General features: G+C 37.3%; 1 protein-coding gene across 3 annotated transcripts; it reads right to left on the minus strand.

The window, feature by feature from the left end:
- Positions 1-92: 92 nt before the first annotated feature.
- LOC117232816 (peroxidase) lies at positions 93-24,406 on the minus strand. 3 transcript variants are annotated; one of them, XM_033492497.1, is made up of 14 exons: positions 24,225-24,406; positions 12,595-12,722; positions 9,766-9,901; positions 9,472-9,665; positions 5,571-5,747; positions 4,845-5,041; positions 4,062-4,257; positions 2,604-2,801; positions 2,379-2,526; positions 2,096-2,252; positions 1,858-2,028; positions 1,185-1,383; positions 961-1,066; positions 93-886 (listed from the first exon to the last, which is right to left on the minus strand). In XM_033492497.1, exons 2-14 carry the CDS (start codon positions 12,716-12,718, stop codon positions 781-783), a joined length of 2,109 nt encoding a protein of 702 aa, XP_033348388.1. In that variant the 5' UTR covers positions 12,719-12,722; positions 24,225-24,406; the 3' UTR covers positions 93-780. The 3 variants fall into 3 exon arrangements, with proteins under 3 accessions (XP_033348388.1, XP_033348389.1, XP_033348390.1); XM_033492498.1 differs by lacking the exon at positions 24,225-24,406 and adding an exon at positions 23,878-23,998; XM_033492499.1 differs by lacking the exon at positions 24,225-24,406 and adding an exon at positions 22,509-22,697.
- Between the last annotated feature and the right edge of the window lie 95 nt (positions 24,407-24,501).

Genomic DNA, 24,501 nt, shown 5'->3' on the forward strand with positions numbered 1-24,501 from the left:
TTTCATGTATACAAATTTTTCACGGAATCAACAAACAATTAGCACCTTTTTTCTGAACTGAAAAAATAGTTGAAATAACGAACCATGTCAAGTTTTTTTTTTTTGGAAGCTATCTTCATCTTAAGTTTAATCTCTTATCTATCGCCGATACCGATATTTGTATCATATCGTAAATTGTTTCAGCGATTACGAATGGGAACCACCGATATTACACGACATGTCAATTCATTACTTGCAAACATTATTGGAAAATGTCGATCTGCCTGCGATTTCAAACACGTAAAATCACGCATATTTTTCCCCCCATTGCAATTTTGTCATCTGTTATATCGGATTAAATTTAGCTGAAGAGTTACATATAGGGAAAGCACGAATTTTTTTCACTTAAAAAAATGTGTAAGTGTTCAGTTTGGTATAGCAGACAGTAACGTTCTGTATCTACGAGTAAACGCATTATCAACGCTAAATAACGTAATAAAAAATTGTAGGCACCGTGTTCCACGCTATACATTTAAAATATATCTTTTCCCTTATGAACCGTTGATTTCTTTAATTTTCCGATTTTTTGAAAATATCGAAGCTCGAACTAAATTAAAAAAAGTAATGCATTTTATTAATAGGACGTAAGGCACAACTTGTATGATTACATAAACTTTTACAAATTTACGTTAACTATCGATAATACTTCAGGCGTATGTGTATCGTTTAAATAGTGTTCAACGGATTGATATTTGGTAATACGAAAATTATTCCGTGGAAACTGTTAATCATTCCTATTTTTTAAAATGGGGGTATGGTGTATTTTTGATTTGCCAGTTCCGGGGCGTAATCCTTCCACAGCGAAAGATCTACCGACGGAATGTTGTCGCAAATCGTGATAGGATTACTGAAATTAATGAAAAGACTTATTGGATGGGGGCAGTTACGAGGCGTGTCGTGATATAGAAATAGAAAACTTACGATGCAGATACTTGCTGGAAGCCTCTTAGTTGCATGCTTGTGATGTGATCGCCGTTATCGCAGAATAATCTTGATATACTGGCCTTTCGAATCTCGTTCAATTGCTCTGCAAAAGCATACAAGTCGCACACTTGTAAATCTTTGAAAAATCTTTTTCTCAAAATTGAGAATCTTTATCTATTATCTGCGAAATAGTGAAGTTGACGAGAACATGAAACATTTACCTATAGTGAACGCTGATTGGTGGTCACCTCTTTCGTACCAATAACGATCACCCACTCGTGTTTTATAGAATTGTCTGGTAAGGATACACAAGAACGTAGGACCGGAAAGTGTACCCGGCACATGTTCTTCCAATGATCCTCCGACAGTCAGTTCGACGTCATCAGGACTGGGATACAATTCAGACAATTTTGCCACGTTCTATGAATAGAGAAATTATCGTATATATTTGTTACGTGATAATATCATTCCAATATCAATTCACAATGATAATTGTATCATCGTGACTCTTTATTAGAATTTATCACGGCTTCGTTATATAATACGTGTAATTCATCGTGAACTTTTGCCCTATTACGCGATAGAAATGCAAAGAAAAATAGCGTGAAATCCTACTATGAACTGTGTAACAAATAAATTATCTTGGATCTTGATTTTAGTTATAGCTGTTCTCTGTAAGACTGAACAAATGATGTTGCACGATTGTTTCGTAATTCCGGTAGTCTCGTTAAAATATACTTATTCCGATGAGAAGCGAACACGCGTTTATTTCATCTGCAAACAACGAATATTTCCTACATTTCGATCTAATATTTGCGTTTCATCGTATTTCGGAAGTTTCGAGCCAAACTTATTGGCAATTTTGGATCTTCTCTTTGGAAAATATGTACCTACCGAGGGAGAAATATAATCTGTGAAGTCAGTAAAGTATTTCGCTCTGGGTAGACCGCAGTATTCGCGGTAGCTGTTGTATGACGCGAGGCCGTGATCGCGATCCCTCTGAATATCTGTTGCGCGAAGGTCAGATCCCAGTGGTCTGTCGTTTCTGAATAAGAATTCCGTGATCTGAAATATGTGGAAGTTGAAAGGTTTGACTTATCTTGATCGAGATTCGTTTAAACGTTTCATGTACCTCCGCGTCAAAGAATTGATCGCTGGCTTTTTCTGGCTGATAAGACATGCCTCTTGTCAAATCGTCCATATTGTCGCATTCCTCGATAATTCCTGGTCTGTTGAAGTGATCGCTCAGCCTCAAGGCATCGTTTGAAAATCGCTGCTCGTTCACCAAGCTGAGATTCGCGAAACGAGTAAAACAAAATTTTCTTCTTAATCTTGTTCGCTTTCCAATGAATTTATTTTGTTCCAATCCGATTGGAATATCGTTATACTAACTGTGATAATACTACTGAACTTACTTGAGGTAGCCGGCGATAAGGGAATGGAAATATCTAAAAGCTGCGTTCGAATGCTCGTTCAGAACACTTGGATTTACATTTTTATCATAGTCGTTTACATAGCCCTTGGTATTGTATAAAATCTTATTACCATACGTGGCCTGAATGCCTAGATACGCGATATTTACGTAATATTAATTATCGAATAAACAGATATTTATTAATGTAACGAACATGTAACGTTACCTAAAAATATTGGCAACCATTCGTAATAGGAAATGTGTTGATGTTCTGCAATTACAATACGTCGCGCCTCTTGGAATATCGTCTCATCCGTCCAATGTGGATTTAAACGAGCTAAAGCATCAGCGACGCGATTATGCTCCCTAAGCAGTATTATTTGCAAAATAGTCAGCTGGGGATTCTGATTAACTCGCGTGTCTCCTGAAATAAAAATCGAATCGTTCGTTAATAACGAATAACGAAGATACATGAAACACGTCTGGCATGTTATTAACTACAAGCGGAATGTTTTAATACGCGTTGAGTCACGACCCAAAGGAAATAATACAATAACAGGGCAAAGAGGATAAATAAAAATTTCAAATCTTCTAATTATAGCGTTATTTAGTTAATATCAAACAATAACATTTTCGAAAACGACTTATATAAGAAATACATACTGCAGTTACCACTTATGAAACCAATTTAACAAGGAAATCTTTGTTTTAGAAAGAACGGCATGTCAATGTAGTGCAATACAGTTATCACCTAAAGGAAGAATTTTAAATAACTATAAATGCTTATGTTCGTCTAATAAAAATGTCTAACGCGATAAAGAAAGGGTATATTTAATTGCAAAAATAAAAATGGATTTAAAGAATGTAATAAATAATCAACGGTGCCAATTACACCGTACAGCTGTCTAGGAAAATATTTTACTCAAGTAACAAGAACCACTTTCACTAACATCATATTGATAGTTATGAATTATGAACTCATAAACGCTGGTAATCCCAAGATAATTAATTACATCTGCACTTTAATTATTAAATGCGATATACTAGATTTTCAAGATAACAAGTTTACCATCGAGCTATGTATGTAATATTTTTTCTTTCATTAACCAATGCCCACTTAATAATTAGTGGCTATAAATTTCTTTATCTCCGAAAGGTATCTTTTAATCAGAACGTTGCCTCGTGTAACGCTGTCGCTCAAAACTTGGCCATTAGTCAATGCTTAACGGTACTTGACGTATTAAAGATTATGTTTAATGGTCAGTGAGACAACCTGTTCGAGTAGTTAACAGTTCTAGTGCATAAGCAAATGATAAGACGAGCGACACGTGAGCGTTCAAATTGAATATGAAATTACCCGAGTACAACGTGTCATTGAACGTGATAACAAAATGTTAATGAATTTTATTCTTATATTACACAATTAACGCTATCGACCATTTTACGTCTTAATCGCTACGAGAAAATAATTATTATAATCATTTGTTATTTGTTGTACGGACATCGGTATAATATGACCATTAAGCGTTTTAATCGAAAGCTGTCAGTGATTTTTTAATGAAAATAATTTCTTCGTTTTGTGATAACCGATTGCGTACCGATTTCTTGTCTATTAGTCATGGACATTCGATCGCAAATATTCATTGCGATCGTATTGCCGCAGCGTGATTTCGTCAATGCTTACCAGCCTGATAGCAAATTTCGTTAGGATCGGTAGTTTCACAAAGCTGGCTCTTGTTGGTTGCCATAGGTGGCCATTCTCTGTTGCGTCGTATCTCGACGTTCATGCGGCCGCCGACACCGGCTCGCAGACTAGTCGCCAGCTGATCACTGGATCCATAAACCAGAGAGAGGTCCAAGAAATGCGTTACGACGGTTAACTGAAAGATTTATTTTACGACATTCTGAAATTCCACGGGGGACCGAGTAGAACGCGCGCTTAAAGAAAAGAATTAAAACGAGTTTTCTGAGAAAAGTTTAAAGTTTCTTTAACCAAACGTTACAGCCGCTGTGGTCGGATAAATTAAAAAAAATTGCAATTTCGAGGTTCGCGAGTTTAGAGGAATTTATTTATTTTTTTTTTTTTTTTTTTAAGACAAACTTGATTTTAATCCAAAAATTAGTTTCCCTCTTCTTTCATTTTTCGTTTCTTCAATTCCTTGATTCCTTAATCAGATACATATCGTATTACGCTTGAATCATCGACAGTAGAGTCAAAATAATTTGTAGACCGTGAATGATAGTGTGGCACGGTGTATCGGTAATCGATAGAATGATTGATACGTCCGTTCGAGTAGACAACTAACGCTTTCGTATTTATGTTTATGCGAACTGATTATGTTTCTCAATATTTTCACGAATCGAACACGTCGTTTTGTATTCCCGAGGATTACTCTCGATTTCCGCGGATGAGGTAATAAATGAAGCAATGAACCACCAGACCTATCAAGTGTAAGAAATAGCAAACCTGTTCTGCTGGTTTGTATCGAGATGCACAACTGCGGTCAAGGTCGGTTGTACTACGAACGAAGTTGAGACATCTTATATTGGCCTTGCTGTAGGTGGGATCGTCGTAAGGTATAATTATGGGATAGCATTGACCGTGAAGCAACAACGGGTCTACCAATTGGCCATCCTCGGTACAGCATTGCGTGGTGTGTGGTTCTGTTGCATAAAAGTTCGTTAAAAGTAAGCCAATTGGATATCGATAAGGTCGACATAATTTTGAAATATTCTATTAATATTTCCTATACGTAAAAAAGCTACTATGAAAAACGTGTAGTGATAAAAAATTTTTAATATTTTTCCTGTACGATACTTCTCGGCTTATTCCCGTCTTTTTTCTTTTTTGCGATTTAACCGTGCGTTAATATCAGAACGTAATGTAGTCGCAATGTTTTAGATTAGGCGCCTACGTACGCTTTTAAATGTCGGAAAGCACTCTATCGAAATGTAACGTTTAACTTGAAACCAGTTTTAAGAACGATTTAATAAGCCGTGATCTATCGCCTATTAATCGATACCTTTGCTTGATAATTAACATTTAAATGTTCGTTTCAATCACACGGGCTGGATTAATCGCGCGCTAACTAGAATTTTATTTCAATGACTGAAGTTTCAGCAAGGTAAAAGCAAACATAGAAATGAAAAGTGGACTTATGACGAAAAGAGATGATAGAAAGTTGAAATTTACTTGATTGAGTAGTTCCGTCGATCATAGCCATGTCGTGAGTAATAATTTGTCCCCATTGCATCGCTACCAGCGTCCATACGTGATCATCGATATCGACTTTGGGAAATAACGTATAGCTAACCAATCGAGAAAGTGGTAATTCTGCTCCAGTTACTGATTTCGTGGGCGATCGTATTCCTGCATAAATTAAACGTTTAATAGCGACTATGGTATAGTAACAGAAAGCGCACGAAAGTGATACATGTATGCGTGTAATACGAATTTCTTGCTTTTGGGATTTCATTCGATTCGTATCGTTGGCAAAATCGAACGCAAGCTTCGTCGCATTAACTTTCACGTAATTTTTAATTAACAAACATTCTCGATATTTTGCGTCCAATTTCTGTCAATGTATTTCTATACAGACTTTCTTGCCTCTAGTCGTTATTTCTTTCGCGATACTCGATATCCTCTTTTAACTAACGTTTTTCAAACCTCGTACCACGTATGTAATCTTACAAATAAATATAAGTTTGAAAAACAATAATAGAGAAAAGAAGGGCAACGCAAGACGGGGAGGAACGACGAGAAGGAAGCACAGGGAGTGGAATATAATAGAGTGGATAAGAGGAGAGGTAGATATACAGGGTGGTTGGTAACTGGTGGTACAAGCGGAAAGGGGGTGATTCTACGCGAAAAAAGAAGTCAAAAATATAGAATAAAAATTTTCCGTATAACGGATCTCACCGTAGATCGTTGTCTCGATGGAAAAATTAAAAAAAAGAAATTTTTTATTCTATATTTTCGACTTCTTCTTTCGCGTAGAATCACCCCCTTTCCGTTTGTACCACCAGTTACCAACCACCCTGTATAAAAAGCGAAATAGGCATAAGAGATGTGAAACCGAAAGTTCGTCCAAAGCCGAAAGGCACGGACTAAACAATAACAAATAATATAATAATATAAGTTTGAAGAATATAAAAGTTTAATAACTATAATAAAGTTAGATAAACCTAAGGACTCACGAACGTGTATTTACGAGCGTGTCGTAACTAGCAGGTGTCGCGAATACTTTTTCATTTAGACACGAACGATCGTAAAACACTGTGACTTAATTAGTCGTTTCGGCGTGGATAACACAGATCGCACACATTCTAATTCCGTTTTGGAAAGTCGAACAATTGCAAAACTTGTTTGTCGCGAAATCACAGTGTTCACCAACGATTGTGTAATGAAGCGGGATGCGGTCTATTCGTCATTCTTGCATTGGTATTTCCACCACATCACGATTTGATATTTCCTTGTACAGTTATTTCCCCATCTACCAGCCGAGAATGTTAAAACTGTCGTCGTAAAGGTTAATATCGTTATCCTATATGATATTCTTAAGCAATTTTATCGGATCAGCGTGTAAGAAACGTCGTCCCTGCGAAGCTTAAATTTTACGAAATAGCACGCTGATCGTTAAATTCTCTCCTTCGATCAACGGCTACTAAACGATTAATAATTACGATAGAATGAGGAATTGCTATGATACAGGAGTATCGAATCCTAGCGATCTGTCCATAACGGAAATAACAACTTGATTTTGATGGAAAGAGTCGGCGGCACGTGGTAGTTTTCACGTAACAAAAATGTGATAGGGCTATAAATTAGATACGATACGAATCTAATTTCCTGTTACATAAATTTCACTTGGATGTTTAGTTAAAATATTTCATCGCGCGGATAGATAAGGCAGTAAGCATTTATTCGACTGTCGAAAATGAAAGGGTAGCGATAAAAGTGCATGAAAGTTTCATACGTTCGTGCGTATCGATATACGTTGTAAAGTTTATAAACGAGAAGGAGAACTAGTTCCTACTTAAGCGTGCCAATCACATTTGCTGCGTTTATATCGTTGAAATCGAAACAAGCTTGTGTGAAAGTCGCTATTTGTCATGGGAGACGTCGTTGAACGTCAACCGTAGGAACAACAGGAAATTTCATTGCCCATGTACCGAATTATGCGTATAAAAAAGAAAGAAATACCATAATGCAATGCGATATTTCCATTTTTGATAGAAGCAAACTATATCACGTGGTTTATGTTCGACACGCTACTAATTCGTCGTATTCGACGATAATGACAGGTTTACAGCTGAATTCTGTAATGAAGATAATTACTAGAAGCAAAGTGTCAACGTTGTTGTTATTACACTATACAAAATTATTTGTTTACAATTCTCAATGAGAATTGATTGCGAAATACATCCAAATAAAAAAAAAAAAAACTATACAAAATTAGAGCCTGTTTTCACTTGCCCTGATCAATGGAAGCAATAACAACATTTTTTTTCATGAAACAATGTCAGGTTTTTTTTTTTAAGGATAAAAATAATCAACGCCTAATAATCCAATTTATTATAGAAGTTTGTTAATTCCGTCGATAACGTGCAACAATCTCGAAATCGAAGCAAAAACTAAATAATAAATAAGTTGTTTTCGATTTTATCTCGGTTTATTTACATTCATGCCAATGCTATACCATAGAACTATATGCTATAATTTTGCAAGAAAATATTAGAAAACAGTATAAGCACGTTACATAGTTGGACTTTTTACTTTTTGCGTCATGCTCGTTTCTACATATAAAAAGGTGCACTTATCTGAAATCTCACCTTCCATATCCGAGCAATCGCTAGTGAATTTGTTTACCTGTCCGAACGCGTTATTTGTAAAATAATCGAGGTTGCCAAGTATAATACGGGTTTGTTTCTTCATAAATCTTGCTAGAAGGTAATTCTGACGTAATTGATTCAAATTAATATCGAAATAACGATATTACTCCACATTCTGTAGGTGTCTGGTATCAAAGATTACTATGACTATGCGGACCAAGTAGAAATGGCTGAAGGAATTCGGATCGTAATTTCCTATTTCCTTTTTTTTTTTTTTATCTTCATACGCGATAAAAATCTATTCGCGGAAGGATATCGTTGATCCGAGGAAATCGCAGATTTCGTATCACGATCCACGTCGGCGTGGAATAATTTCGTTGAGTCTTTTGCTCGTTTCGTTACAAAGCGAAGTGAAGCATGACCGCTGGAAGGAATCGTACCGATCGACGTCAGTTTCGAAAAAAATTGCCGAGAATTCGCCTCGACTCCCAAGTTCTGCGAAGCATTACGTCGATGGAAATCAAGTAGCACGATATTTCGACGATTTAATCATCAGAAAGTTGTACGATTCTCCGAATTGTATTTTCGTTTGTACCTCGTCAACTATATACTTACGTAATTCTGTCATATTTTTGTGTGCGTGAGAAAGTATCTTAAAAGCGTAAACACAAAGGAAAGGAACGTACGAGAAGAGATATTTAGCAAAAGACAACTTACGTAACGTAATTGGTTAAAAAATGTGACAGAAGAAGGTGTTTCAATTTCGTCGAAACCTTCTCACAGTCGTCAGGGATCTTTTTATTTGGAACACGCCTTACCACGTTTAACAGGGGAAATCGACGAACAGTGGAGGAAAAAGCGTTCGTTATGGTAGCGTAATAAGCGGATCGTCGCGAATAATTGTTCGTAGTTATTAAGTAAAACGTTGACTGACGGCGTGCGTCAGAACGAATTAAATCGAGCTGTAGACAGTGAAAGTGACGTTCGCTGAATTTTATATCGATTACGGAAGTACATTTTTTTCTCTATAAATCAGGGAAACAGCGATACAAACGATTGAATAACGCATAAATATAAACGGGCGAAAGGCGCGTTTAAATTTAATCTAACGGCTCGTTCAACGATTTTATCCGATGTTACGTGTCATATATCTTTTTCGTTTTTATAGAGCGCACGAAATCGCGACGCGAAGAATTTAACGAAGACAAATAGCTGGAACGAAGAAGTGGAATCGTTGCGAGTTAAATCTCATTCGTTCTTACCATCTCCGTAATTTGGTGGCAATAGCCGGCCGTATCTCGTGTTTGCCATACCCCACGTGGGATTCCTTAGATTGTTGCAAGAGCCATCGTACGTTCGATATCTCGCTTTTTCACAAACGCGCGGGAAAGCATCTCCGCACCTGATCTCTCGATGAATATCAAACGTCGTGTTTCGCCCAATGTCGAACGATACGCTTAAATCGTACGGATAAAGTTACTCTTACGCCAACAAAACACGAACTTAGTTCCATTTATACGCATACTATAGTCGTTAACGATCTGTTTGATACGTACCTACTCTGTGGGAAACTAGAGGAATATATATGGGAAGAATAAGGAAATGAATCATACGCATTTTCAAAACCGTTCGTGTAACTAAAGGTGTAGGTTGTTTCCGATCCTTCCAAATCCGACAGTTTCTCCTTGTTTCCTGAAAGAAAGATGAGATACCGATTAGAAATTGAATTGGCTAATACGTAGGTTACGTGACTCTGTAGATCCCTGGATTTTATTTTTCATGACTACTTTAAATTAGTTAACGCGATCCATTTGGATTTAACATTAATTAGTACGTTACGTAAACCTCGACTGTAGCGTTAGTTGATTTTACACGATACAGCGAGACACGAAAATTATCTGCGTACCGCCGTTACGTGCACTTGCTTCAAGAATTCCGTCCAAAATAAGAAAGGAGAAAATGGAAATATTATAACGCGTTAAACACCCGCGTTCGCGTACCGTGTGAGTTGCCGATTGCCAGTGACCCGCGGCATTTGCCGGAAGTACAATTTTCAATAAAGAAATCAAGATATTTTCCGATACGATCGAGATAAACGCACAGAATCGAACGATCGTTCCGCGATAATTTTACTTGGCAGTTTCAGCCATATCTAGATCGAGAACACGAATTTTACATTAGCCAATACGTATCATGCGCGTTCTATATTCGCCAGTGTTTCTAGTCCATTCAACGCTATAATGCCTAATTAATACTCTGGTTGATATAGCCCTATTGATCAATTAATATCCTGTGCATTGGCCATCTCTGTGTTGATCTGAGAGCGTGTTGTAATTAAATCGTGCCTTTCGATCCGCTAACTTGTTTCCCAGCTCGTTTACCCGGAACCTCGGTAACCAGTGCGTAACAGTGATCATTCTAATCAGGATAAAGGGATTTATTAATACCAGCTTTATCGTGTTCTTCGCATATCCACACGTATCAGGTGTAGGTAATCCCGTTTTCTCACAATGAAGATGCCACACATGGATCAGCGTTCGATTTCTACCTATTTCTACCTATTTCTACTTACGCCGATGTATGCAAGTACTTGTTCGACGACTGACGGATTTCTTACGCGTTTATCTCGCGCATAACATCGAGCCGGCAACTTGCGCTACATGGAAAATCGTAGGGATTCAATGTCGACGTAATAGATCGTGAAACACGCTCGTTGCTACGGCCCGATGCCTTTCACCGCTTTTAGCCGCAACGATAAATGTTATACCAACGAGACAGATCTTATCGATGCTGGCGCAGCCAACTCGGCAAATGAACGAACCTAGTCAACTGCGTACGTTGACTATAGGGCACTTGCTAAACTCTTGGCCGAATTTGAATTTCAATCAGCGCAGCAAGTATCGCTTTGGACGCTGGCCAAATTGCTCGCGCCCTGTTATTTACACCGTTGTGGATGCTGCACCGCTGTCCCGTGTCCCGGCAACGGTTTTGTAAGTAGCGTTTTGATTTGTCAGCAGCGGGTCGCGTGAATCTGCTCCTCCGCTGGTAATATCGAGTTACGCGTTAAGGATATCGCGACGTAAATATTATAGGAACGATACTTTCGCTTGTGACCACAGAAAAGGTTTCTCGAAAAAAATTACCGATATTCCGGCATACTACGATACTTAAGGAGACAATCGTTTTCTATCCGGCCAGCGATTTCTTGTTTTTAACTTCCACTTGTTGCACAATGAACACGTTGCCCTAGTTCCTTTCGCTGCATGATCTTATCCTTTGCCTTGATTTATCAACGCTTTGATTGCCGTTCGAGAAAGCAGACGCAATGTACGAAGAAAACGCCTAACGTTTTAAAGGAACGCGTACAAGCGTGTCGTTTTTCTCCTCTTTCTTCCCGTGTTCCTGTCCCTTGGCCCGATTCACGATGTCGCTTTAATTGATTATTAGGAAAAGCTGAAACCTCGTACAGACGTAAAAACACGCTGAGCATTGCGAAAAGCGCATAAATGTTTAGCATGTATCTAATATTCCAAGAAGTAGAATGTCGCTTCATTAGGCAGACATGCCATATAATTTGCCTGACCATATACGTATTACGAATTGCGGTCAATTTAAGTATAAGTATACGTTACGATAAATTTGGGTTAATTCCGATATCGATCCAGGTTTTTTCTTTGCGCTGTACGCGTGCTCTTGATTATCGGTATTTTATTCGAAAGTATCACGGACCAAGTATCGATTAGTTATCGAATAACCATTCGACGCAGCAGGAATTTGTATTAGCATCTACATACGAATGCCGTTATTAATGTTTGCAATGTTATGTAGCATATAATATATTCGATGTTTTCTTCATTTTCTACTCTCTTATTGCCTTTGTCGATAATATTTCAGCTTCTGCTTGATATTATTATTTTAAAGAATTTTTTGCAAACAAGTTAATTTGATTTAACAAGATTTCCTATATTTTTTTTTTTTTTTTTAATCTCAATGCCTGATTATTTGCTACTTGCTAGTAATTCTTTCTCCATCTTTGTTCCGGGAAATATAAGAAATTAATGCATAAAAGAAAATGCTTGGCATTGTGAAGCACGTGCACTCAAGTGTTTAGTTTCTTTTGTCAGTTTAGAATTCCTATCGTTTAATGTACAACACCTGGTTGTAATAAATAGCACGTGGTTTTTAAATATTTGAAAGTGTCGATAAAACGTCGTGTCAATTTGTAGTAACTCGTGAAAGGATTGCAGCGCAAATATAGGTTTACGATGCTAAATTGCGTTCATTGTGCGTCTAAAAAGTGACTATCGTTTGAGTTATTACGATCGCAAGCTGGTGATTTTAAATAGTTGAGATAATGTCGCGAGAACTGTATCGAAGAGCCTTACCTGTATTTTCTGAGAATTTCTCATCTCCGGACGTGATATTCTTGCCATTCACTACGCTTGCTTCTTTTGTTACTAACAGAACGAGGAAAGTTGTTACAGTCCGCCATTCTCTTCGTCCCTTCATGTTTCTGAAATATAGGTCGAGATCGTATTAAGAAATTAAGTAACTGGAAGCTGAAAAATATGAAAAATTTCCATCAATTAATATACTCGTTCAAAGTATCTCTTAATTCTCAACTATGTAGTAAATAAAATAATATCTAAGTAATCTAAACTTTTATCGAACATCGATATGATCAAACGATAAACGAGATATCGAATTTCCTCTACGAACCTTGGTTATTTTCGAGGCAACTGGTTTAAGACAAGCTTAGTTGATAGTTTTCAACAGGATTCGGTACGGTTGCGGTGGAAAAACGCTGTCTGAATATAAGCGGAACGTTCTACTTTCAGGATAGCAAGATGCTTATACGTATACTTAGATATACACATAAATGTATTTCTTTGCTTTATCTTTCTACGTTTGTTTAACAAATATTTTTCCAGTTTTACCAGCTACAGCATGAACGAAACGACTGAAACGGAATAATAAAATCTACTCTTTTCAAAGAATTGAATAATAAATTATGACAACGTCGATATTTCGACATGCATCATATATATATATATACGTATATAAAAGTTGAATTTCTTGAATGGAGAAATTATTAATATTACACGATTAAAATGTACGAAAATTTAATAGACCTATAAGGAATATTTATAGCATTTGAATCGTTTTATTCAAAACGGTAAACGCTTTTCATAAATATTAAAAGATACAGACGTTACTCTTGTTCAACATTATTTTCACCTGTCTCGTAAAATGTGGTTTTTAAAAGTTTACGTCGTGTTCCTCTCAGTTATTTCAGATCCGATTCGCTACTGAATGCATGCTATTTCAATGCGCTTATCTCGTCTTATACATACTTCTTTTATTAATAAAAAGAAAAAGACATTTTCGAAGGTAACGCGTGTAGTGCCTGAGACGCGTTTAGGTGCATCTTGTCGCGAATATATGCGTTCCAGACGTACGTTCAAATCATGCACGATACCATCCCTTGCATGTAAATAAGCAAGCCAATTACACTTTGCATGATCTTGCATATTCTCCTGCCATTCTATGAAACCGTAGTAGCTTCCCATTTTTTTTTTTTTTTTTTTTGAAAATCGAACATTTAGAAATTGCTGCTGGATTGTTGTAGGATTGCTGTTCAAGTACGTAGGAAGAATAATCCGAATGTGCATGTTAATGTACGTAAAGACTGACTTAAATTGCTGCGAAATAAAATAAACGACGAATTGTGAAATTTGTCAATAATTAAAATTTTCTTCCAAGCTTTCGTCCAATCTGTAAGTACCACGCGAAATAACTTGAGAGATTTTTAACGTAGTCGTATTTTATGTCACGTATCTATATGAGGTTGGAAAACTGGTTTCATTAATATTGTAATATATCTCAGTTTACGTGACGGAAATAATTACGAGATTTCAACCTACTAACCAACTGAATATGTATCCTAATTACGGATACACGCGCTTACATTGTTTACGTTTCTGAAAAAGATATAATATATCGCTATATCCAATTAGAGCTCTTTTATCATCCAAATCTACGGAATAGAATTTTAGAATTCCTTTGTAATTTGAAAAATATTTCGTTCGTTAATTCTTATGTATTGACATTCTTATAAATATCATTCTTAATATCGCGTGACTTTACAACGCAGAAAAGTCGTATTTGTTTCTTCAACGATATCCTTCGACGGACGAGTGAAAATTTTTCTCAATCGCCACAGTTTGGACAAACACGATTTGCTACTCAAATATCACACGCATATTTACGTGTTTTATTACAATCAATTATATTGCACACCAATGAATCACGATAACGCGTATTTGGAAAACGAACGATATACAGCTTACGATACTGGATGTAACAGCAAGAACAAGATCGTATATATCGGATATACGTTTAGGTATAATCATTCTCTGTTAGGCTTCCTACATTCAAGAAGAGATCTCTTTCTCTCTCTATTTTTCTCTCTATTGTGTATTATATTAGGTTGTCGAAGAAGTTTCTTTTCTCTTATAAGGAAATAATAGACGCACAATGTTTTTTCTTTTATATTAGTTTATTGAATTATGCACGAACGTAAGAATAGAAATAGAAAGAAATGGATCATACCTACTTCGATAAAATAATATAAAACAGAAATTGTCGTTTATCCATTATCAGCTGATAAAGCGAAAGAAACTTTTCGGACAACCTAATACTTAGCACGCGACGAAAATACCGACCGATTCTCTATTCTCGCTTTCATATTGAGCACTTTTCTATCGAAACAAAGTTGCGTAGCTGACCAATTTTGCAGTGACGGTGCACGAGAAACTCGGCAACTTGTGCGCAACGTGCCGCGAACGCCTTCCGGTTGCATGTCACCAATTTTTTCGTGAATTTCTATCGGAACGTTCGTATATCTTTCGATTGTACAAATGTATTCGATTGGTTTGAAGCTGCAAATTTAAAAGCCTGTAATCTAATATCATTCCCATCGATTTGGATACCGAAACTAGCGAGGATGGTCATCATAGAGCGACTACAAATGAGGAGAAAAATTTCATTTGATTATGTGTAATTGATCGCGTTACTGTACATTTTACAGGAAATGCGAAGCTGTATTACGTCAATAATGATCGCAGAGTGGAGTACAAATCATTAGGATTTAAAGGATTCTTTATAATTTTCTACAATTTGTATAATTTAAAAGAAAAGACGGAAGAGGTAACAACTGAAGCGATCTCCGCTATAGGAATTCCCTGGTTCTTTTTGTTGACTCACTGTTTTGGCAATGATATGCCGAAGCGAAACCTGTTCTCCATTTATGGAACTCGATCGTTACGGGTTTCTTTTTTTTTTCTAATTGTTTTTTCTAATCGATTTGCCGTCTGATTGATGAAACCAGAGGTGAACTGACAAGGTAATTGCGACCAGGTAATTTGTATCACGCAACTGGACACGCTAAATTACTGCAGTTGATTCGTAATCCGACTTACTGTTTCTACGATGAGAAATGCCGCCTCAATTTGTTTGCCCAGACTTCGGAAGGCACCGCGAAGTTGCACTACTAAAACGAACGACGGCGGTAACGTCATTATGAAAATTATGCAGGAAAACATTTGCCGAGTCAAAAGTCGGAACGAAATCGAAGCGTGAAACGTCCCCGAGGATTGTGAAGCATTGCCAAAGAAAAGAAACGCGATGCTCTTACGTGGAAAAACGATGAATCGTTCGTTGCATTTATTATCGGATAAATCGCGTGAATTTGACTCGTTAAATTATGTTTGCGCGCAACGCTCCAACTTTGTAACGCGATCGTTGATAAATTACGTGACTTCGTCGGAGTCAACGTACGTTACTTTGTGCAGCAACTGCGTCTAAGACATAAGCACAAACCATGTCCAACCTGTGTGCAAATACTTGGTACGTTTCATCGACTAACAGAGTTACGGCAAAAAAGAAGAACATTTTCTGCTAATTCATAAATATATCAAGCATATTGTAAATTAGTTACGTTTTAAATCAGCGTCGCGAAAGATAAATCTTCGACTTAACTGTAGAAGCACGACGCTGCCACGCGCGCCGGCAAATTCCACTTTCTTCGCTCGCTTTTCCGCGAGGAAATTTGCCACGCGTTTTCACGCTAATTAACAGCTCAACAGTTATGAAGTTGCATTCGGCGTAATTGCGTGATTACGTAAAGCGATTTCCATTGCCGTGAAGGTTACGAGTTTCACGCCTATTATCATCGTGTTTCAATCAATGTCGTATTCGTGATTCGGCAACGTCCGGCCGTGGAACATGTAAATGTAGTATTTTTCACGTTTCGTGAATTTTTCCGAATCGTTCTAACTTTCTGATTAATTAACATCGCAACGATACGAAACAGGAAGGCAGAATAAGAAAGCCGATCGCTGATTCACTGTTTCCGTCCACTGGCATTGTGCAATCGCTTTATCGATATCCTCAGAGGAAGTCACGAAATCCTCGAGTACTTTTGACTTATTCAGAAGCAAAAGGAAGTGGACTGTTAAAGCAAGAGAACCATTTTCCGAGGTATACACGTATTGTGGAAAGTCGACGGCATACCGTAGAATCTTTGATACGAAAAGTGGGATAAAAGCTGAAAGGAGTCTTTTGAAATTGTGCAAAGCATCGCGATGAGACGCAAATTCTTCAGCCGTTGCGAACGTATCGTGCGCAACGTAATGCTGTCATTTAAAAATTCCAAGATTTAATAATTCGTCGATGGTTTCGATAGCGTGAACTTTTCAAATACGATATTACGTTCCGATGGTAGAAACAGAAACGATGACTTGTTGGAAAGGATGTTGCGCGAAATAGGCCTGCGATGTTAAAAATTTGCATCGAGGCGATGTGGTTTCTTAATCGTCTACCTAAAAGGGATTGCAAAATTGAGAAGTTCCATGTGTGTTAGAAACTTTGTATGAATTGGCAACCTTGTAATATTAATATCTCTGTTATTGAAATAAATTATTGTAATTATTATAATTGGAATAAATTATAATAAATTGTTTAAGGATGAAGGACGCGAATCGGTGTCCTCGACTCGTGATCTAACTCTTCCACGAAGAATATAAACGTTTTCATTAGATAGAAGGTAAATACAATTTGAAAGATAAAGTACGAAAAGTTGGAGTAAATTAAAAGTAAGAGCGATTTTTCCTCCGAAGCTTCTTCCGCATTGCAAAATAGTACGTTTATCTGATAATAGAGTAATCTCGAACGAACTACTCGCTCGACGCGCATAGAGTAGTACGAGTTCCTAAGTGAAATGAAAAGTATTCTTTTCCACGAAGATTTACAAGCAATTTTCCTGCCACCAACAATTATACTTAACTCTTGCATTATCAAGAGTTACAACTATTGCTTCTGATAAACGCGTCACGCAAATTTACGCGATGAAGATTAATTGCATAACCTTAATTTTGCATTCATCGATCAAACGAAAGTCTCTGTTCTCTATCTGTTGCGATAAGAGAGACTACTCTCGCGAAAGAATTAACAATTTGATCATTTCTAGCTGCCAGCGACTTTACGATTATCAGTTGATTACGCAATAGTAAAGCTAAATTCTTTTCTTATCTCTCAATGATAACGCTTCGTATTATTATTATTATTATTATATATCGGAGCTTTAATCGCTTGAAAGTATCGCAAAAAGTTGCCGATTCTCTTCGTACAGGGCAAAATACAAAATCTCGTCTTCGACAACCTACGCTTTCTAACAAATGTTCGACGAATCGAAACTTTACACTTGCAGGTGTAAAAATCTTCGGACAATTCACTGCTGGTTATCCATTTAATCGAGAAGATAATTAAAAGATCCGATCTCGTGGCTTGTCTGCCCGAAACCATGCAACTAATTATATACTTGTCGTTATGAGCAATTACATTCGCCTACCAGCCAGCTCACCGCAACATCGACCTGTTTGCCCGAATAAAAGCATTCAACAGCTCGTGTAACGATGAAACGACTAATTACAGGTCGTCTTATTGTTAATTGATCCATATCGACTACGCGATTATTACGAGGTATAAGTACGCTTGTTTTCGTTTATCGTTTAATTACAAAATTCAGAAGAAAAAGCAAGCTAGGAGCTGGCCATTTCCCACTCAGATTTAATCTCGCGATGTCCATCAACGAAGACCAACGAGAAGGTAGCGACCAAATGAAAATCCAGATATCATTTGCGCCACGCCTATACGACCAACAACCAACGACGGTAAAATTGAAGAGCGCTCGTATTTTTACGTATCGATCAGTTTCCATTGTTACGAACGAGTTTTGCCGATAACATAAACGAGTCTGGTTTCAAAACCGCGATAAACGGCAAATGATGTCTGATGGCAGATCGAGGATCCACCTGGTGAATTTTCTGCGGTCGGAAATCAGAATGGGGTTCTTCGATGAGAAACGAGGTATCCATCACTGATACGCGATACGTGGCGCGATTTGTGTCCCAGTTCTTTTTTTCCTTTCTGCTGGAAATTTCACGATTTCCCGTCCGTGTGACACTTAATTACGAAAGGATGTAATTACAAGTTGACAAACTATCGATGGCAACCGTTGTCACCGATCGTACCTGTTCTTCTCAGGTGGTTACACGTCCTCAGCTCGAAGCTCTTACTTAAGCTGGAAATGGATGTAAGTTGCGATTTAATTGCTTGGTGTCCGCAGTCCTGCTGTTTGTCGCTTTGCGTCTTTGCGTCAGTATCGAATAATTTTGAAACAGAGAGCTGAAATTGAACGTAATAGCCGACCGTTCTTTCTAAGTTCTGACGCGTTATTTATTTAACGATCGTTGAAACGTCCATGAACAAAGTCAGGATTTTTGAAATAGAAATACCATCGTAATTTCCAAAAGTCACAATTCTCGCAGCTATGTGGCTGTCGCGTTTTTATATTCGACTATTACTCATTCGATTCTTGCAAAATTTCTACTCGAATCGAATCTCGGCATTAGTATGAATCATCGATGGTTAATTTCACCTTCGAAGGAGGCGCTCTGACGATTCATAATATTGGATTTTGTTTTCGATCGTCTGCTAACTGATTCTTAGAACTCCGGAATAGTCGTAACAGCTATTACAGAAAATGTAAATTATGTAAAGTTCGCGTAATCGCTTCTCGAAATTCGCCGTACATAATTTAGTCTCATCGTTTAAAGGCTAACAACTTTCACACTCGATCGACCACCTTCGAAAAACGAGACATATGTATAATAGAGCACGAATATCATTGGTCGTTCACGTGTAACATCCTGGAACTAACGTGAATTATCAAAGCATTTTCAAAAACAACTTTCACGGAGGCTCGACCTTCGTATCGTACGGAGAAAAGAACACGTTCTATGTTAATTTGAAAGCCGCTCTAGGAATAAAATTCTAAAATCAACGCGAGGTACTGTCGCTAGAAAACCAATAGTTTCTTCTATAGAAAGACTAATCTCCTGTCAAATCCTATTAACTACGCTTACGACACTGAAACTAATAGAAAAATGATTAAAACGTACGCGTACTATTGCGTAAATATTTTCACAATAACTTTATACCTATTTCGTCACAATATCGTTCGAACAACAGTCAACGAGCAGAACGAGCAAGACGCGTGTCCAGACGGCGAACGTGGAATTTCCTTAATGACAACTGCTCTGCGAAGATCAAAGAAATGCTAATTCGCTGGTATAATAGGAAGAGAAAGTAGAGATATGTTTGGCTATAACTTCGACCACAGAAAATGAAGTGCAATCCTGTGGTTAATTATTTCACCTGTTTTTTACCTTTTGTTCTTTTTTACGATAATTATACAAACAGATGCGTAGGAAACTAATTTATGCGGTGCAAGTCCGTTGGACGAATCAGTGCTTTCCACTTGCTTCAAATAACTCAAACGCTAAATGTAAATTTAAGCCGAGTCGGATAGATAGCGACTAGTAGATTAAGCACGTAACTGGTAATTGCAAATTGGGAATTAGAAATTATTTATTTTTCCGCGAATCTTGTGCGTTGTTGGTAAAATGAAAAATATGAAAATACGATAAGCAAGAGTTCGTTGATACATTTGTATAATTGCAATCGTGATGGACATTATAATGAATAATAGACCAATGAAACGGAGTGGATACATATCAAAAGAGGGAAGCGATGAAAAGTAATTAATGTTCCAAGTACGTTCGGTATGACAGTTTGAAATATTATTCTTCAAGTAGTATTTTACGGAATTACATTTTCACGGGTATTCGTATTTCGGCGTAAACGTTTGTTCCTACTTAACGACAAATTTATTACGCAATTTTGGATGCCCATTTGAAATAATATATATTCTCAGAAGAGTACAAATCCTTTGCTTGACTAATTAATTAATTCACGATAACGTTACGTACACGTACTTTTGCCATGTTGGCTATTTAAATGGCCAGTAATCTTCTTTATTCATCTGACATTGTTAGATTATATCCCATCAATTGAAATATTGATTTTGCAATTTTATGTAAATCAAATATATATATATATATATATATATATATATATATACGCAGAAATTAGATGTTTAATTAAATCAGCCAACCCTAATGTTTTGATGGAAATTTGAAATTTTGATAGAAACATTTAATTACCATGTAAGAAATACGTTTGTAGTTGAGCGCGTTTCCTCTACGATTGCGATCATGAAACCGAACGATGCATTAAAAGTAGACATGCAACGAATCGACGCGACGCTAATTACAAGTGTAGGAAACGAATTACGAATGTTACACGAGTCATACAAACTTCCTATTATATGGTAACAAAAATTGGGCGGGACGTAGAATTATTGCGTACGCACAATCGCGTTTATTGTATTATAAATTGCTCTACACTCGTTGCTCATTATGTTATATCTTATGAGCGGTAACACACGCTTAGGATTCAAGAAGCTTGAAACTTTCCGAGACCTTATTACAATGTTACGAGTTATACGAATCACAATTGACTCTTACGGTGTCATTTTCTAGAGTCGTCTTGTAAATTGATCGTTACACGAATATAAATAAATTGCGGAAGAAATTCGAATAGCTAGGAAAGAAATTACAACTCGGTATAACATGAGACTTACTTTTACAATTTTTCTAATATCCAATTCTCTTGGGGATATCGTTATTCTTGTATTTCACTTTTAAGAGAGAAGATAGGAAATAACCCGCTCAAAGAATAATTTGAGCAAATACGACTAAGGCGTCGAGTGGAATGCACTCATAGTTCAGCTTCGGCATTGTTTAACCTTTAATTGCTAGAATCTTGGCACGGTAGCTGCCGAAATGGCAAGTCCAAGGCGTTTTCTCTAGTATCAAGTATACACTCGGAACGAGAAGGTTCTTTTGCGCCGTTTCATCGGTCTTGCTTAACAAACGCGCTTACTAAACTCTGATAAAAGTAAAGGCGAGTGTCTGGAACGTTTTTCAAGTACGCGAAATGCTGGAAGTAAAGAAAGAGTTTGTAACGTTTCATTGAACAGACGTATTACTTACGCGAGATCGAAGTTTCCAAGCTAAACAAATATTTCATTTGTGAAGTGGTTTCATTTATCTAGTGATTGTTTACTTGAAATAAATAGGTCTTTGATTCAACACGTCTGATTTCACATTAGAAAGTAAATGACTGTAAATTTACCAGTCGTTCTGTGTTCCTTTCAATAGGTTGTCAGCTTCTTGTAATTATACGAGGTCGTGTGATGCAATAACACGGTAAGGATGAGGGAATCATTTACTAGGAAAAAAAAAAGTAAATGTAAAATAAACCTGTCGCTTGACATTGTTGGGACGTTCTTAGGTTTTCCCTATTCACTCGGAGCAACTCTTTCCAACGCCAATTTAATTATTCTGCTCAAACGTAAAAACACTTATACGACGAATCTTTGATACGTTAGCAAGTAAAATTACTAAAAGTATAATAAATTAGAAAATAAGAGAGAAATCTGAATGAAAAGACGCGTATTACGTTCGAAGGAAAGCTCTACCCCCTATTTCGAAAACAAGTAAATTCCACCTGATCGAAGCTTCCACTAAAAGATACGCAGACGAGAGATTTAATCGATCTTGAAAAGCAGTAGCGTAAAATCCACCTAAACGATCGATTTTATCCATCGTATTAGCAACTTTAATACTCGAGCGAGATAATTTGCAAAGGAAAAGTGGTCGCATCGGTATCGAAAGTCGAAATACTGTTGATTCACACCGGTACAATGAATAATCGGTCGATCCGTACGGATCTGCGGTCGCGTAATTGACAGAAAATGAAACTTGAGACCCACCAGAAGATTTTTGGCTGCTCGAAAACACCGAACTTTCCAGGCCGGCTGGAACCTCGTTCGAGACGCACAAAATCGGTAATATTGGAGCGGAACTTCACTTCATACGCGGTTTCTGCCAATTCTCGGCCAATATTCCAAACACGTGTTGGCAGGACGACTGAACGAGTGCGAGATATGAGCCGAACTTTATAAATGGTGGGAGAAAGTGCAGGAGTTACGATCGTAGATCGGTAGGTACCCCACGCTGTCAAAAGCTCTCGGTCTACAAAGATTTTTAGCACCGCTCGAACCGTATACCAGTCCAATGATTAATACTCGTGTTTAGAAAGGATCACAGTTTCTTGTGATATCATTTCTTAAATAGATCGCATTGTAAAAACGCTGAATAATGTAACGATTGACTTTTCGACTGCGCGCTATCGCTCGATTTTTGCCAGGATAAAGGCGCGGACCAAAGAATTCCTTCGTACCGCTTGTTCTTTGAACGTTCTTTTGTTCGTTACTTTTTTAGGCAAAAAAAAAAAAAGGTTCTACCAAGGCTGCTGAAAAATTGCCGACGTTAATTCAAGCAATGATATTTAAAACCGGTAGGCTGTACGCTGTACGATCGTAATATGTTCCCGCCAATTTCAGTCACCGTTTGCAATAAATGTTTTACAATTTTTAGTGAATGCTGTAAGAACTTACAAGCTTCGCGTTTTCAAAGGGTCAATCGATTAACTGCGGCGTAAGGGTTCGCTCGATCGATGATCACATTTGGAGAAAAATCTTATCTAACTATCGTTGGAAAGATTACAATTTTGAAAATAAGATTATTCATATTTAACAGCGGAAATAGTAACTAAAATGTAAAAAGAAAACTGACATAAATGTTACAGGTTTCGTACGCCCTCGACGCGCTGGCAGTGCATGGAAGGATATACGAGACACCTTAGAAGCATGTTAATTGGCAATTTCAGCCGGATATAAATTAATCAAAAGGTAGATTTTAAGGTGGATAAAAAAATGACGCTTTTGTCGACAAATATGCTCTACGACGATAATCGAAGCGAAGATTGCAACGATAACAGAGAAAACGCCGGGGTTACTGTGCGAAGGAGAAGTCGTATAATAACATTCCGTTTTAACAAGACGATAAACATATTTATCCGCGGAGAATCGTATAAAATTTTCTGTTATTGCGAAACGTGGAAATCCAGTCGACTGTATTGGAAATCTCTATTAAAGTATAATGGGGTTGTTTGTTACGCGGTTAGATCGGCACGATATATCAGAGAGAATCGTAAATTTAAAAAATGTCCAATGTATATGTATGCTCGATGTAAAATTCATACGTTCGTTATTTAATATGTGGTAAAGATGAACTCACCTTATTGTTCCCCTGTGGACTATGCTGAGAAAAAAAGACGCGATCGCTCGAGCAATTCCCTTTCGTCTTAGGATTTACTTCTTCTCGTATAAGAGCCGATATCCTCGCTTTAACAATTGAACGTAATAATAATCGATCTAAAGAGAAATTGAGGGAATAGAAACGAGCCGGTTGTAGAAACGACGTTCCTTCCACGCTTCTCATCTCCCGCGATTTCCACTTTTATGAAAATCGTTTTCGCTTTGAATCAATTTATAGTCCCTATACCAGTCGTAAACATATGCACGTGGTGGTGGTATTTTAGCGAGACAGAGATGCGATCGTAGCTCTCAGATATCCATACTTACCACTTCTCGTACGAACTGGCTACGGATTTTGGGAATTGACAGATCGTCCTTGATACGAACAAGCTCTCATGCGATAAACGATGGTTAGTATTGAGGCGTGTCTTGTGTGCCCGAGCACGTGAATATTTCGTTTGTAACTGATATCTCGATTCGTTGCAAGGATTTTAGTTTCACGTTGTATTAACACTCTGAATGAGTAAACTGACCTGGAACGTGTAGCGCAACTGTAAAATGAACCAAACCGAGGAAGCTTATCTAGCATGTAACGAATAATAAG

This window comes from Bombus vosnesenskii, unplaced genomic scaffold (assembly GCF_011952255.1).
Source record: "Bombus vosnesenskii isolate JDL3184/JDL3185 unplaced genomic scaffold, Bvos_JDL3184-5_v1.1 scf7180000013293, whole genome shotgun sequence".
NCBI lineage: Eukaryota > Metazoa > Arthropoda > Insecta > Hymenoptera > Apidae > Bombus > Bombus vosnesenskii.

Bases quoted from the DNA above. Each gene is read 5' to 3' on its own strand.
- LOC117232816 (XM_033492497.1), bottom strand. From the start codon at position 12,718: ATGAAGGGACGAAGAGAATGGCGGACTGTAACAACTTTCCTCGTTCTG. The intron at 4,258-4,844 runs GTTTGCTATTTC...TAAATCTTTCAG, and splicing joins GATACAAACCAGCAGAACAG to TTAACCGTCGTAACGCATTT. The intron at 1,067-1,184 runs GTAAATGTTTCA...ATGCTTTTGCAG, and splicing joins CCAATCAGCGTTCACTATAG to AGCAATTGAACGAGATTCGA.